General features: G+C 36.0%; 1 protein-coding gene across 3 annotated transcripts in view; it reads left to right on the top strand.

The window, feature by feature from the left end:
• Positions 1 to 13,964, top strand: part of RPGRIP1L (RPGRIP1 like) — a 97,741-nt gene that overhangs the window by 58,624 nt on the left and 25,153 nt on the right. For all 3 annotated transcript variants that reach the window (XM_068528712.1, XM_068528711.1, XM_068528713.1), the window contains 5 exons: positions 112 to 299; positions 416 to 496; positions 1,804 to 1,905; positions 2,340 to 2,502; positions 3,544 to 3,617. In XM_068528712.1, coding sequence (XP_068384813.1) covers positions 112 to 299; positions 416 to 496; positions 1,804 to 1,905; positions 2,340 to 2,502; positions 3,544 to 3,617 — 608 coding nt within the window. The remainder of the gene's footprint in view (positions 1 to 111; positions 300 to 415; positions 497 to 1,803; positions 1,906 to 2,339; positions 2,503 to 3,543; positions 3,618 to 13,964) is intronic.

Below are 13,964 nucleotides of genomic sequence, written 5' to 3' on the forward strand. Positions count from 1 at the left end.
CCCAGACTTATTTTTAATAAGTTGTGGGTAGTTCTTTTTGCTCTTCTTTAATTTTTGTGGTAATAAAACTTCACTCTAGCATTAATTAAAATTCTTTTTGTAATTTGACAGGAATATTTGAGTTAACAGATCATAAAAAGCATCCTGCAGGAAGCATCCATGTTATATTGAAATGGAAATTTGCTTACCTTCCACCAAGTGGATCCATAACAACTGAAGACTTAGGGAATTTCATACACAAAGAAGAGTCTGAAGTTGTTCAAAGACTACCTCCAACATCCTCTGTTAGCACACTAGTAGTGAGTAACAGTGACTTTGAATTTCCTATAAAAGTAAATAGCCACATAAAAGAGAAAAAAAAAAAATCTGAAAGCTATGTTCATCATTCTCAGTTTGACATATTGGTTTATCTTAGGCACCAACACCTAAGCCAAGACGTTTAACACCTAAAGATAAGAAGGTATCTTTTGTGGATATCACACCACATCAGCGTTCTGTAAGTAGTAAACACTCAAAATACTAATTTTTTTTTCCCATAACAAATATTCGGAATAAATGATATAGTATGCCCTCCCTGATTTAAATGGAAACAGATAAATAAAATACTTCTTCTTCCCTTAAAATGTTACCTTTGTAATTTGGCACTGTATGTAAGTGTTAAATGTTCTTGCTCTTTGATCTGAACCCTCCTTTGGCCCCATATCTCTCTCCAGATACTGCCCAAATCCTCTGCCCCCATTTACCATAAAGCAAAAGAGAACAAAACTCTTCAAAAAGTTGTCTTAATTCCATCTTCCTTTCCTCATACTATTCCTTGCTCACACTAGTAAAACTTTTCCTCCTTAAAGCCACTCTTGCTAAGGTCACAATGACTTTCACTTTGCCACTTTTCACAGTGGCCAATTCTCAGTCTCCATCTTAATATCTCAGTAACTTTTGACACAGTGGAATACTTGCTCCTTTTACTCTTGGCCTCTGGGATACCATGCCTTCCTAGTTTTCCTCCAATTTAGCCAGTTATTCTTCTCATTCTCCTGGACCATAACTCTAAATGTTGAAGTACCTCAGCAGTCAAACTTCAGACCTAGACCTCTTCTCTTCTCAATCTGTATCTAAGTAAAGAGATCTTATCCAAAAAAACAAACAAGCAAATGAACAAACATAACAAAACAGAAACAGAGTTACAGATAGAAAGAACAAATGTGGTTGCCAGAGGAGAGAGGGGTAGGGGGGGAGAAACAAATAGATGAAAGAGGAAAGGAGATACAAACTTCCAGTTGTAAAATAAATGGGTCACAGGTATGAAATGTACAATGTGAGGAATATAGTCAGTAACTATGTGGTATCTTTGTATGGTGACATATCATAACTAGACTTATTGTAGTGATCATTTTGAAATGTAAAGAAATAGGGAATCACTGTGTTATGTAACAGGAACTAACATAGTGTTGTAAGTCAATTATACTTCAAAACCAAACAAACTCATAGAAAAAGAGATCAGATTTCTGGTTACCAGAAGCAGGGGATGGGGGAGGGACAATTGGATGAAGGTGATCAAAAGGTACAGACTTCCCGTTATAAGATAAATAAGTACTAAGGATGTACTAGGGATGTCATGTCCAACATGATAAGTATAATTAACACTACTATATTTTATATATGAAAATTATTAAGAGAGTAAATCCTAAGTGTGCGTGTGCGTGTGTGTGTGTGTGTGTGTGTGTGTGAAAAAGTCTTATCATGATTTGGGATTTAATAATAAATACAAAATAACATACATGCATGTTTTCACATTAATGTAAGGAGACCTGTACTCCTCCTGAAGATACGAAGGAAATTTCACCAGAAGTGGAACATACGCCAGAAATAGAAATTAATATGCCAACTGTTTCACATATTCCTGAGGTATGTGTTTGTATTAAAATTATCTTGAAAGGTTTATTTTTTAAAGACTTTGTCTTTGTATTGACATGGATCAAGAAATCATATCGTTGATCCTATTTTTATACATGACTTCCTTGGAATAGAAATGTCAAAAATAAGACAAGTATAACAGTTACAATTAAGCAGACATTAGTAGGTAGTAAATACATATGTGAATTAAAGTATAATGTAAAATTCATTTTGAGATTAATGCTTTTTTATTCTTAGTTTATAATCACATTTTAATTTATCTGCATATTTTCATTCATACAGCTTCAGTGATTATTTTCTAATGACTCATATATATAGTGCATGTAGTGCATATTTACGTGCTTAATTATCATTCAAGTGCTTCAGCAAGAATGCTATAAATGTGATCTAAGCAATAATATATCAGCGTGCTTTTATTTCTTCAGGTTTCTCAGGAAAGCAGTGTAGATAAGGTAAAAGAGAATACAGAGAAAGTGCAACAAGGAAAAGATGATGATGTGTCTTTACTCTCTGAGGGTCAGCTTGCAGAACGAACTTTGACTTCTTCTGAAGATGAAACAGAAATAACTGAAGAACTGGAACCAGAAGGTGACTTTCTTTTTTAAATTAACATTATTTCCTTAACTCTGTTTTATTTAATCTGTTAGAGTGTGCATGCCTCATAGAACATCTTCATTTAACAGTGACTGTACTTCCTGATAGCTGTTTCTTGACAGAAATGATGGGATATATAGGTCAGTCTAGTCAGCTGTGGTCAGGTGGAATTGTTGCATATCTTCTTATTTCAACTTGGAGCACCACAACAGAATGCAAGTATTGTGGCTGACCATGTTCCCAGTTTATATTTTAAGTGACTTTATAGCCTCTTTGGGTTCAGTACTATTATCTGGGTTATTCTAGAGGACTTCACTTTTTAAAAATTAAAACTAAGAACTCAGACCTATAAAAGACAACTTGCATCATGATTTAATTTATATAAACATCTAGAAAAGGCAAACAGATTAATCTGTTGTGACAGAAAGCATTTAAGTGGTTACCTAGGGAAGGACGAACGGGAATAGAAAGGTGCAGAAGGAAAGAGATTACAAGGGGGCATGAGGAAATTTTGGGGGGTGATAGATATGTTCACTATCTTAATTGTGGTGGTGGTTTCACAGAGTCACATATTTGTCAAAATACATAGTTTCAGAATGTAAATACAGATTTTGTACTTTAAATTTGTGTGGTTTATTTTATGTCAGTTTACTGCAACAAAGCTGTAAAACCTTTAAAAATGTTTTTAAATAGTAGGAATAACTTGATTTTTACACAGTAGTATTGGTTAGACTGTTAGACATTATTACCATGTTCTTCTCTTTAAAAAAAATTTTTTTTAATTTTGTACTAGAACAAGCTACATTCTTATTTCCTTTGTTTCTGCTAAAACTAAACCTGGAATTTTTCAGTCATTTTTTTCTCTTTTCTAAAATGTAATATAAATATCTTTACTGCTAAAAAAATCCAGACATGATTACCATATTGTTCTTTTAAGGTTATCCTTGTAATGTATGCTTATTTCTCTCCATGTCACAAGGTGCAAATATAATTGGTTTAACAGATTTAAACCAATAAAATTTTATTTTTCAACAGATGAAGAAGACAGATCAGCTTCTGACAGTGATGAGTGTATTATTCCAGGTCGTATCGCCAAGAGCATCAAACAGGTCAGTAACCTGATATCAACCAGAAATGTTCTGAAATAAAGCTGCTTTTCATTCATAGTTTATCAGTCTTCATGTATGAAACTCTTAAGGCAGAATATTTCTGGAAAAATTTTAATGTGTTATCATAATCTTATCCAAGTAATCATCTAGTACAAGAAAATTTTATTTACACTTTCATTATGTAACAGACCATAACATGTAAGCGTTATTTTTGCTTACATGTTTAAGAGTACCTAACATCAGTAGCTTCAATGGTTACTTGCTAAAACCAGCTGACTTCTCTGACTCCTTTTCAGAACCATTATACAAAGATGTATTAAATCAAATCTGAACTTTAAAGAATTCAAAATGTGAGATTGCATTTAAAACTATAATAACTTACACATGTGAATTCATAGACTATTCACATGTGTAAGTTATCTAAATATGTCACTGATAAGCTATTAAAGTTATTTCATTCTGCCAAAAAATTAAACCCTTAGAAGGTAATTAATTTCATATAGGTATACTTCGCTTGTTTTGTAGCACGTTGCTGAAAAGTAGTATGTAAACTGAAATTTTGAGAAGAAAATTATACTTTAATTTACATAGGAAGTGTCCCACTTACCAGAGCATTTTTCATTGTAAGGGGAGAAAAAGTTTTTATAAAGTAAATGTAAGTAAAGTGCTAGCTTTTTCTATTCATCTACACTAATTTTCCTGAAATGATTCATTGTATTCCTTTTCTTTAGAATTTCTAGTTTATTTATTTATTTTTTTAAATTTATTTATTTTATTTTTTTTGGGTGTGTTGGGTCTTCGTTTCTGTGTGAGGGCTTTCTCTAGCTGTGGCAAGCGGGGGCCACTCTTCATCGCGGTGCGCGGGCCTCTCACTGTCGCGGCCTCTCTTGTTGCGGAGCACAGGCTCCAGACGCGCAGGCTCAGTGGTTGTGGCTCACGGTCCCATTTGCTCCGCGGCATGTGGGATCTTCCCAGACCAGGGCTCGAACCCGTGTCCCCTGCATTGGCAGGCAGATTCTCAACCACTGCGCCACTAGGGAAGCCCCTACTCTATTTTTAAGAATTGCAATACTTATTTCAACTCTTAAAATCTCACATTCTTAGCTTAATCTCTCTGCAGATCAAACCCATAAAACAGAACATTTCAGCTGTCACCGATGCCTCCATAAAATAGAGAAATCCGTTGTTTCTGTGATTGACAAATACAAACAGATGATTATAAATATAAACAGAACTCATCTGTCCAAAGTTTTATTATAATTATAATTATATAATTATTAATTATAATAACATCATCTAACATATAGTGTACTGATATATGGAATCATTATTGTTCAAAATTGATAAATTAAAAAAGGAATCTTGCATATGGTTGCCTGAAGACTTAATTATAGCATTTAGTTCAATTCAGTTTAATTCATTTGCTTTATCAAATCTGAAATTGTTAAATTATTTTATCAAAATAAATCAAATTATTTCAGTGAAGAGAAATTCTCTACCCTCTACTGGAAATTTTTGATAATGGGAATCAATGGGAAAATGAGCCTCTTGTGTGGAATTTAGCTGTCTAGCCATTTGTATTAGTCAGTTTTCCAAAGAAACAGAACCAATAAGATATATTTATAGAGAGAGAGAAAGAAAGTTACTAAAAGGAATTGGCTCTCGTGATTATGGAGAGTATGGAGTCCCAAGATCTGCAGTTTACAAGCTGGAGACCCAAGGAAGTCAATGGCTTAGTTCCAGTCTGAGTTGGAAGACCTCAGAACTAGGAGAGCCCATGGTGTGAGTTCCTGTCCGAAAGCAGGCAGGCAGGAGACCTACAAAGAGTAGATGTTTCAGTTCAGTTCAAGGGCAAGAAAAGACCAATGTCCCAGCTCAAGGCAGTCAGGCAGGAAGAGTTCCCTATTACTCAGCCTTTTTGTTCTATTCAGGTCTTCAATTAATTGGATGAGGCCCCATCCACATTAGAGAGTATAATCGGCTTTACTCAGTCTGCCAATTCAAATGTTAATCTCATCCAGAGATACCTTCACAGACTTACCCAGAGTAATGTTTGACCAAATGTCTGGGTACCTCGTGGCCCAAACAAGTTGACATATAAATTTAACCATCACATCATTTTACTAAGAACAGTCCATTCATTACATCAAGAGTAGTAAGCCTGCAAGCTTGATTCAGATATCTCTTTCTCACATGGTTCACATTTCTTTCTCAATAGTTCTGCAAGACTCTGCTTACTTTCATCACGATTTTTGAAAGGCTATATTGTTTAGCCTTTCGAACATAACATATAACATATAACGTATGAGATACTGAATCAGTCCTAGGGTCTACAGGACTAGTACCAAGGGGTATATTTATCTAGCCAATCTACAAACAGTACTCATCTCTCTTGTTATAACTCAGCGATTCCCAGGGATTCACCATCTGCAGTTTGTGATCACTCTTCCCTAAGGAGGTAGATACAGTATTCCGGCCCTGCCCTCAGGAAACATTACATTCATTGGGAAGATGTTTTCATGAAAAAGTCAAGTAGTAATTCAGCAGTTAAATTACAATATAAAACAATGTCAGGAGACAGTACCAATGACTAATAGATATTTGAGCTAAAGAATAAAGCTGTTTGGGGCCTATCCTCCTCATTTTCCAAATGAGTAAACTGAGATTTTGAAATAAGCTGACTTGCTGACAATCATGCCACTAATTAAGGAAGTTCAGAGGAAGGAGAAATTTGGAGTGATTTTTCAATAGACTTCATTAAGGATATGCCCACAAGCTGGCTCACCCACCCTCTTTCTCATAGTTTCGTGTCTGCTTTTTCTCATTTTAAGCTGACTTTTTCTGCTTCACTTGCTTACTGCCCAAAGATAGCCACACAGAACGCCCAGCCCCAAGGAGAAGGATCTGATGAGCCACGTCTAGCCTCTGGATTGGGTCCATCTTTATCAGTTGTGCTCCTTGGACCCATTCAGCTGTGGCCAGTCACACAGTAGAAAGGAGTGTCCTGCTTTAACTGTGACAACTCAAAGATGCGGATATATGGCAGCAGGGAGAAAATCATGTGCATTTTTACTGCAGGCAGGGATGCACATTATGTTTCAGAAGTCAAGAATACACTAACTGGAGCAGCCTTTCTGTAGAAAGGGATAGAAGACTTCAGTTACAATGGTGAAGACTAAATGTTTTGGATTTTATCCAAGAGAGACTAGGGAGGCATTGCAACAGTTAATTTTATTTTCTAAACATTGTATTCATCATCTAAGAGTAACTTTCAAAGTATGGAGAAATGTTATCTAAATTATGTCATCTTAGACCAGTGATTTTCAACTGGGGGCAATTTTGCCACCCAAGGGACATTTTGGCAACGTCTGGAGGCATTTTTGGTTGTCACACTGGGAGGGACTACTACTGGCATCTAGTGGTTAGAAGTCAGGGTTGCTGCTAAACATGCTGCAAAGCGTAGGACCCACGACAAAGAACTATCTGGCCTAAAATGTCAATAGTGCTGAGGTTGAGAAGTCCTGTATCAGACTTTCAACAGAATCATGTATATATTGACAACATTGCTAGCATCTCAGTGCAGTTATACAGTGCTCTTAACTAAGAATAAAGAACTTTGATTTAACCAAGAAGTTTAGTGAAAGAGCTATTCCTCTAAAATATTCAATTAATTCTAATGTACACATATATTTTTCCTTTGTAGTAAACTGGGTTTTTTGCTTTTTACTTCCAGAAAAGTAATTTGTGTTACTTTGCTACAGCCTAATACAGCCTTCACTACCATTCCAAAATGTGATTTCCTATAATGGTTTTAGATGCTGTCTCAGAAGTGTGAATATCATTTAAAGCAAGCAGCTATTTTTTTTTTTAAACATCTTTATTGAAGTATAATTGCCTTACAATGGTGTGTTAGCTTCTGCTTTATAACAAAGTGAATCAGTTATACATAAACAATATGTTGCCATTTCTCTTCCCTCTTGCATCTCCTTCCCTCCCACCCTCCCCATCCCACCCCTCTAGGTGGTCACAAAGCACCGAGCTGATCTCCCTGTGCTATGCAGCTGCAAGCAGCTATTTTAAGCAATGCTTTATGCCTTGGTAGCTATTAATCAGCTCCCATGTGGTTTTAAAAATTCTACTTTTAGTAGAAGGTAATGACCAGAATCTTATGTTCATAGGTGAAATTTAGTTTTGTTAAATTATATAACAAATACAGTAAAATAGTATAATCTGTAAGCACAGGAACAAAATAAGAGATCATCATATTGTTGAAATATAGCATTTTCTAGTGATTGTACCAGTTTTTCTGTGTGCTACTTTTACAAATCGTTTAATATGAGTCATGGAACCTTTTTCTTTAAAGATTCCGTAAACAGTACAAAGAACTCCTGAATACGTTTCACTCAGATTCATCAGTTGTTAACATTTGCTTATACTCTTTTTTTAATCATTTCTCTTCTCTCTCCTATATATGCTTATATGCAGTATGTATACATCATAAACACACATTCTTACATACATAGTTGTAATGAATCATTTGATAGTTGCAGAGATCATGCCCCTTTACCCCTAAATACTTCAGAACAATAATACTGGAATCTACAGTTCTTATTAAAATTGTGCCAGTTGTCCCAGTATTATCCTTTATAGCATGTTATTAATCTGGTCCAGGATCAAATCCAGATCACACATTGCATTTAGTTTTCATTCCTCTTTAGCCTCCTTTAATGTGTAATGGTTCCTCAGCCTTCCATTGAGTTGGTCTTTCATAACATTGACATTTTTTAAGAATGCAGGCCATTTATATTGTAAAATGTCCTTCAATTTGGATTTGTGTGATTCAGGTTATTCGTTTTGGTAGGAATACTACAGGAGCAACGCTGTGTCCTTTTCAGTGCATGATACCAGGAGACACAGGATGTCATTTTATCTGATTGTTGATATTAACTTTTAAGCCTAAAAATACTTGTGGCTCATTAGTTTCTTCTTTTGTCTCCTCTTTAAGAACTGCTTCAGGTAGAAAGCTCAGGACAGGAATACATAGCTTTCTTTGGAAGGGAAGGTACTACTGAATGCCTAATATGTGCTAAGCACATGCTATGTAATATCTCCTTATAGTTCTCACAGCAATTCTTTATTCATTAGCATCTACTGTGTATTATACGAGAAACAATCCCTAGCCTCAAAAAATTCACAGTCTAGGGCAAACACAATTACAATGCAGTGGTCAGCGCTAGGAGAATGGAATGCACAGCTACTGTGGGAGCCTTCAGGAGGAGTGCCTAACTCAGCATGAGGGACCCTCATCAAGGATGGCTTCCTAGGGTCAGTGAAGCTTGAGCCAAGACTTGAAGATGATTAGGAATTAGTGGAAGCAGAGGAGGCGACATTATAGGCCAAAGAAACAAAAGCATAAGAATTTGAGAGAATGTGGAGCATGGCTTGTTCTGAGAATCAGAGCGGTTTTAGGATGGGCCAAGCCTACGGCACACATGGGGAGCCCCAGGAGAATATGCTGAAAAGATAGTCATGTCCAGAGCATTGAGGCTTCTGTGTATTATCTGAGGAGGTTGAAGTCTATCCCGAAGTTCTACGAGCGGCCAATGAGGATTTTTAAGGGAGGAGGAAGAAGATCAGTCATTCATTAAACAGGTAGTTAGTGAGCATTTTCTGTGTCCCGAGCCTTATTCTAGGGACTGGGAATTTAGCAGTGAATAAGAGGAGTAAGTCTCTTGCTCTTGTGGAGCTTGCACTCTTGGATCACATTTTAAAAGATCATGCTATCAATAAAGTAAAGTATAGATTTAGAGGCACAGGGACTAGTTAAAAAGTAATTAAATAACCCCACTCTGTGGTGACCTCCACTTTGTAGAAATTTTTTAAATTGCCTTTACCTATAGCTATAATGTCACAAAATTGAGAGGGAGAGTAGTGTCCTAGATAAACATCATTTATGCCAATTACGCTATGAATTTCAATTATCTACTACACTGTGTAAGCAACTTAAGATTATTCAGTTTCTTTTTTTCATGTTACAGAATCTGACAGCTCATAGTTATGTTTTAGAAATGTTGATCCTTAAACGGAATCTAACAGATTTCCCAGGACTTAGACATATTACTTGGTTCTTCCTCTTTTATTCATGTCTGTGATGTATAATTAATCATAGATTACTTCATTTTGTTTCATTTCATTTACAACATTTATGAGCTTCACTTTGTCAGAATGAAATGCTTGTCCCCTCCGTTCCTTTCCAAAGTGGCATAATTAGTGTTAGCATCTTTTTTAACAGGCTACATAAAGTTTAGTGGCTGGATTAAATCAAGTCATTAACATAATGTGCCACCCAATTTGCCCCTATCTCTCTTCGTTTCCAGGACATCAAAGTGCCACAGAGCACCAGTGTAATTGGGCCTTGCTGGCCTGTCAGATTCCGTCAGCCTGATGACTGCTGCTTTTACTAAAAAGCTTCTAGGCATGATAATTACTGGGGGTGGAGAGTCTGAGAAATGTAAAACTTTGGACATTTCTCTATGAATATTTTATTAATTTGAATAATCAGAAGTTAACAGTATCAATTTGATGTATAATACATTGATTAAAAGCCTTGTTTTAGGTCCTCAAAATAGACATCAAAACCGAAAATTTGCATCTGCCATAGCATTAAAAAAAAAAGAATTATCAGTCCTTCTTTCACCTTATTCCAATTTTACCATTTAAGCAATGCAGCTTTCAATTTTTACAACTAAATATATTGCCTTCAACTCACAGATTTCTTAAAGTGTGCCCACAGGTGAGAATGGGATATCACAGGCTAAAGAGTAATGATCTTTTTTGTGCAATGCACATTTACATCTTTCTCTGTTCCTACTAATAGCAGTTTTGTAAAAGCTGCCATATTCAATCGGACTAAAATGCAGTTCCACCTGGATGCCAGGTTCTCTTGAACAACGTGAGCTGGCATTCCCAGGTGATCGCAGTAATGATGTCCAGCAAAATATGTTTTAAAGCTTTGAAAAGCAAAATGCATAAAGCAGCTCACCGCTTTTAGCACTAGGGTATTATACGTTGTTAAATCACTTCAGAATCAAAGATGATATCCTATCAGTGGGTAGAGTAAGCCCCTCCCACTGTTTTACATATGGACGCTTAAGCTAGATAACCAGCAATGCTGGATTACTCTCCTGATATTAATTGCCTTTAAAACTATTTTTTATATTTTGTAACTTAATTATCTCTTACTAATATACCACGGACATCTTTCCATAGCAGTATACTCTATTTCTTTTTTCACATATGCATAATATTACATTGTATAGCTGTACCATATTTATTTAAATAAGCACCTTTTGGTGGACCCTTTGGTTTCTATCAGTTTTTGCTAGTACAGACATTTCCAGGTTAAGTGTTTTTATACATAACATTTTTACACAAAACGTGTAGAAATTACTGTTTCCTCATATCACACTTCTTGTCAAATTTATGAATAAGAAATATCTCACTGATGATTCCATTTAAAAAGAAGCAAACAAAAAGGTATATTTGTTCATACATAGTATATTTGTACATACATACATATGTATTTTTTTTCACACACACACACTGTATTTTATTTTTACAAGAGATAAACTGACACCAAGCATTGTAAGTGGACGACCACAACAAAAGCAACAATGATTGCATTTACCAAACACGAAACACACTCATACTATGACATAATATTGACATTCAGTCCAGGAATCTTCCACTGTAACAGCTCCTTTACTTTGCAGTGAAAATTGATTTGTATATTTTTTGCCTCTGAGTCCTTGTGGAATTTTTTTTTTTTATTCAAACAGAAAGTCACAAAAATTATAATGATCCTCATCAGTTCACTCAGTCCCATGTAATTAATTTTTTTTTCATCTTGATCTTTTGTTAGCACTTTTATGAATTCATCAGTTTTCCATTAGAGTTCTGAAAATGCTTATTCATTCAGTTCAGCAGTATAGTCAGTTACCAGAAACCTGTACTTGTCAGAGTCTTTTCCATTAATTCCTTGAAGATGAAACCCTTTTATAGGAACATTTTTGCAAGAGCATCAGAGTACACCCAGAACTGTCTGTAAATGACCAAAGACTTAAAAATGACCACGGTTAAAGATTTGATGAAAGTTCATAATAATGCAATTGACAAGGAAATTTAGTTATTTCTGAGGTATACATTTTAAAGTAATAACTAGAATTATGACTTATAACATTATACCAGAACATACAAGATTTTTAGAAATTTCATGTAATGTCTGAAACGTTTATGTTAACATATTTCCATACAAATAACCCAAGGAAAGTTTAGTATTAGTTGTTTTTTTGTTTGTTTGTTTGTTTGTTTATACTGCAGGTTCTTATTAGTCATCAATTTTATACACATCAGTGTATACATGTCAGTCCCAATCGCCCAATTCAGCACACCACCATCCCCACCCCACCGCGGTTTTCCCCCCTTGGCGTCCATACATTTGTTCTCTACATCTGTGTCTCAACTTCTGCCCTGCAAACCAGTTCATCGGTACCATTTTTCTAGGTTCCACATACATGCGTTAATATACGATATTTGTTTTTCTCTTTCTGACTTACTTCACTCTGTATGACAGTCTCTAGATCCATCCACGTCTCAACAAATGACCCAATTTCATTCCTTTTTATGGCTGAGTAATATTCCATTGTATATATGTACCACAACTTCTTTATCCATTCGTCTGTCAATGGGCATTTAGGTTGCTTCCATGACCTGGCTATTGTAAATAGTGCTGCAATGAACATTGGGGTGCATGTGTCTTTTTGAATTATGGTTTTCTCTGGGTATATGCCCAGTAGTGGGATTACTGGATCCATACATATGTATTTTTATATGAGCATACAGATATAACATTTAGGTTTATGTAAGCAAAGAAAATGTCTGGAAGTATATAATCCAAATACTGTTAGCAATGAGTATCTCTGGGACATGGGTCAGGGCAAGGGTCAGCAAACTATGGCCCATGTGCCAAATCCAGCCCTCTACCTATTTTTATAAATAAAGTTTTATTGGAGCACAGCACACTCGTCATTTACATATTGTCTGTGGCCACTTCACTCTACGAGAGCAGAGTTGAGTACTTGCAACAGAGACCATATAGCCTACAATGCGAAAAATATTTGCTCTCTGGCCCTTACAGAAAAAAATTTGCCAATCCCTGAGTTAAAGAATGGGTGGAAACAAGGAACTTTTATATTTTACTTTTTAGGATTTATATTGTTGGATTGTTTTTAGTGATGAATGTAGATTGCTTCTAAAAAGGAAATAATTTGTTAGCTAATTCTGTACTAAAATGTTAAATAGTAACTAAAGAACAGTTTAATATGAATTGTAGAAGCTTTTCTATAAATAGAAAGGGCCAGCAAATACAGGGCGAGTCTTTTCTGGTTTAGAGCAGTGCTTCTCCAAGTGCGGTCCTCAGACCAGCAGCACCAGCATCGCCTGAGAATCTGTGACAGATGCGAATTCCTGGGCCCCACGCTAGACCAAATGAATCAGAAGCTCTGAGACTGGAGCCCAGAAATCTGTGTCTTGTCAAGCCTTTCAGGTCATTCTGGGGTGTGCTAAAATCTGAGAACCACAGCTTTGGGGAAAGGCAGTACTTCTCACCATGGCTGCATGTTAGAACCACCTAGGAAACATTTCTAAATGCCAGGGCCCAGGCTCCACTCAGATCAGTTAGATCAGAATTTTGTTTAAAACTCCCCCAGTGGTACTAATGTGCAGCCAAAATTGAGAACCACTGTTCTATAACATCTGTTCTCAATGATGGTAAAAGTGGGATAGCATATCAAAATAACCTGAAATTGAGGGTCATTTTTTAAATTCTCTCCTTCCTTCACAGCACTGCCATAGTAAGTCACTTTTAATGATGAAAATGTGTCATATCCCTCAGGTGTATTAGGACAGGAAAAAAATTCCAATCATCGCTTTAGAACATGCGGTAACAAGCTTCTGTAATTTGCTGACCATTACAGAGACAGTAATTTACATGGTATATAAGGGAGACAGTGTTCTAAAAATAAGTATTCTTAACCCTAGCACGAGTCTGATCTCCATTACTGAAGTTTTCACTACTTATATTATTTGTTCAACATAGTATCTTTTTTTTTTTTTTTAAATTTTATTATTTATTTTTGGCTGTGTTGGGTCCCCGTTTCTGCGCGAGGGCCCTCTCCAGTTGCGGCAAGCGGGGGCCACTCTTCATCGCGGTGCGCAGGCCTCCCACTATCGCGGCCTCTCTCGCTGCGGAGCACAGGCTCCAGACGCGCAGGCTCAGCAATTGTGGCT

This window comes from Eschrichtius robustus, chromosome 19 (genome assembly GCF_028021215.1).
Source record: "Eschrichtius robustus isolate mEscRob2 chromosome 19, mEscRob2.pri, whole genome shotgun sequence".
In the NCBI taxonomy this organism is placed as follows: Eukaryota; Metazoa; Chordata; class Mammalia; order Artiodactyla; family Eschrichtiidae; genus Eschrichtius; species Eschrichtius robustus.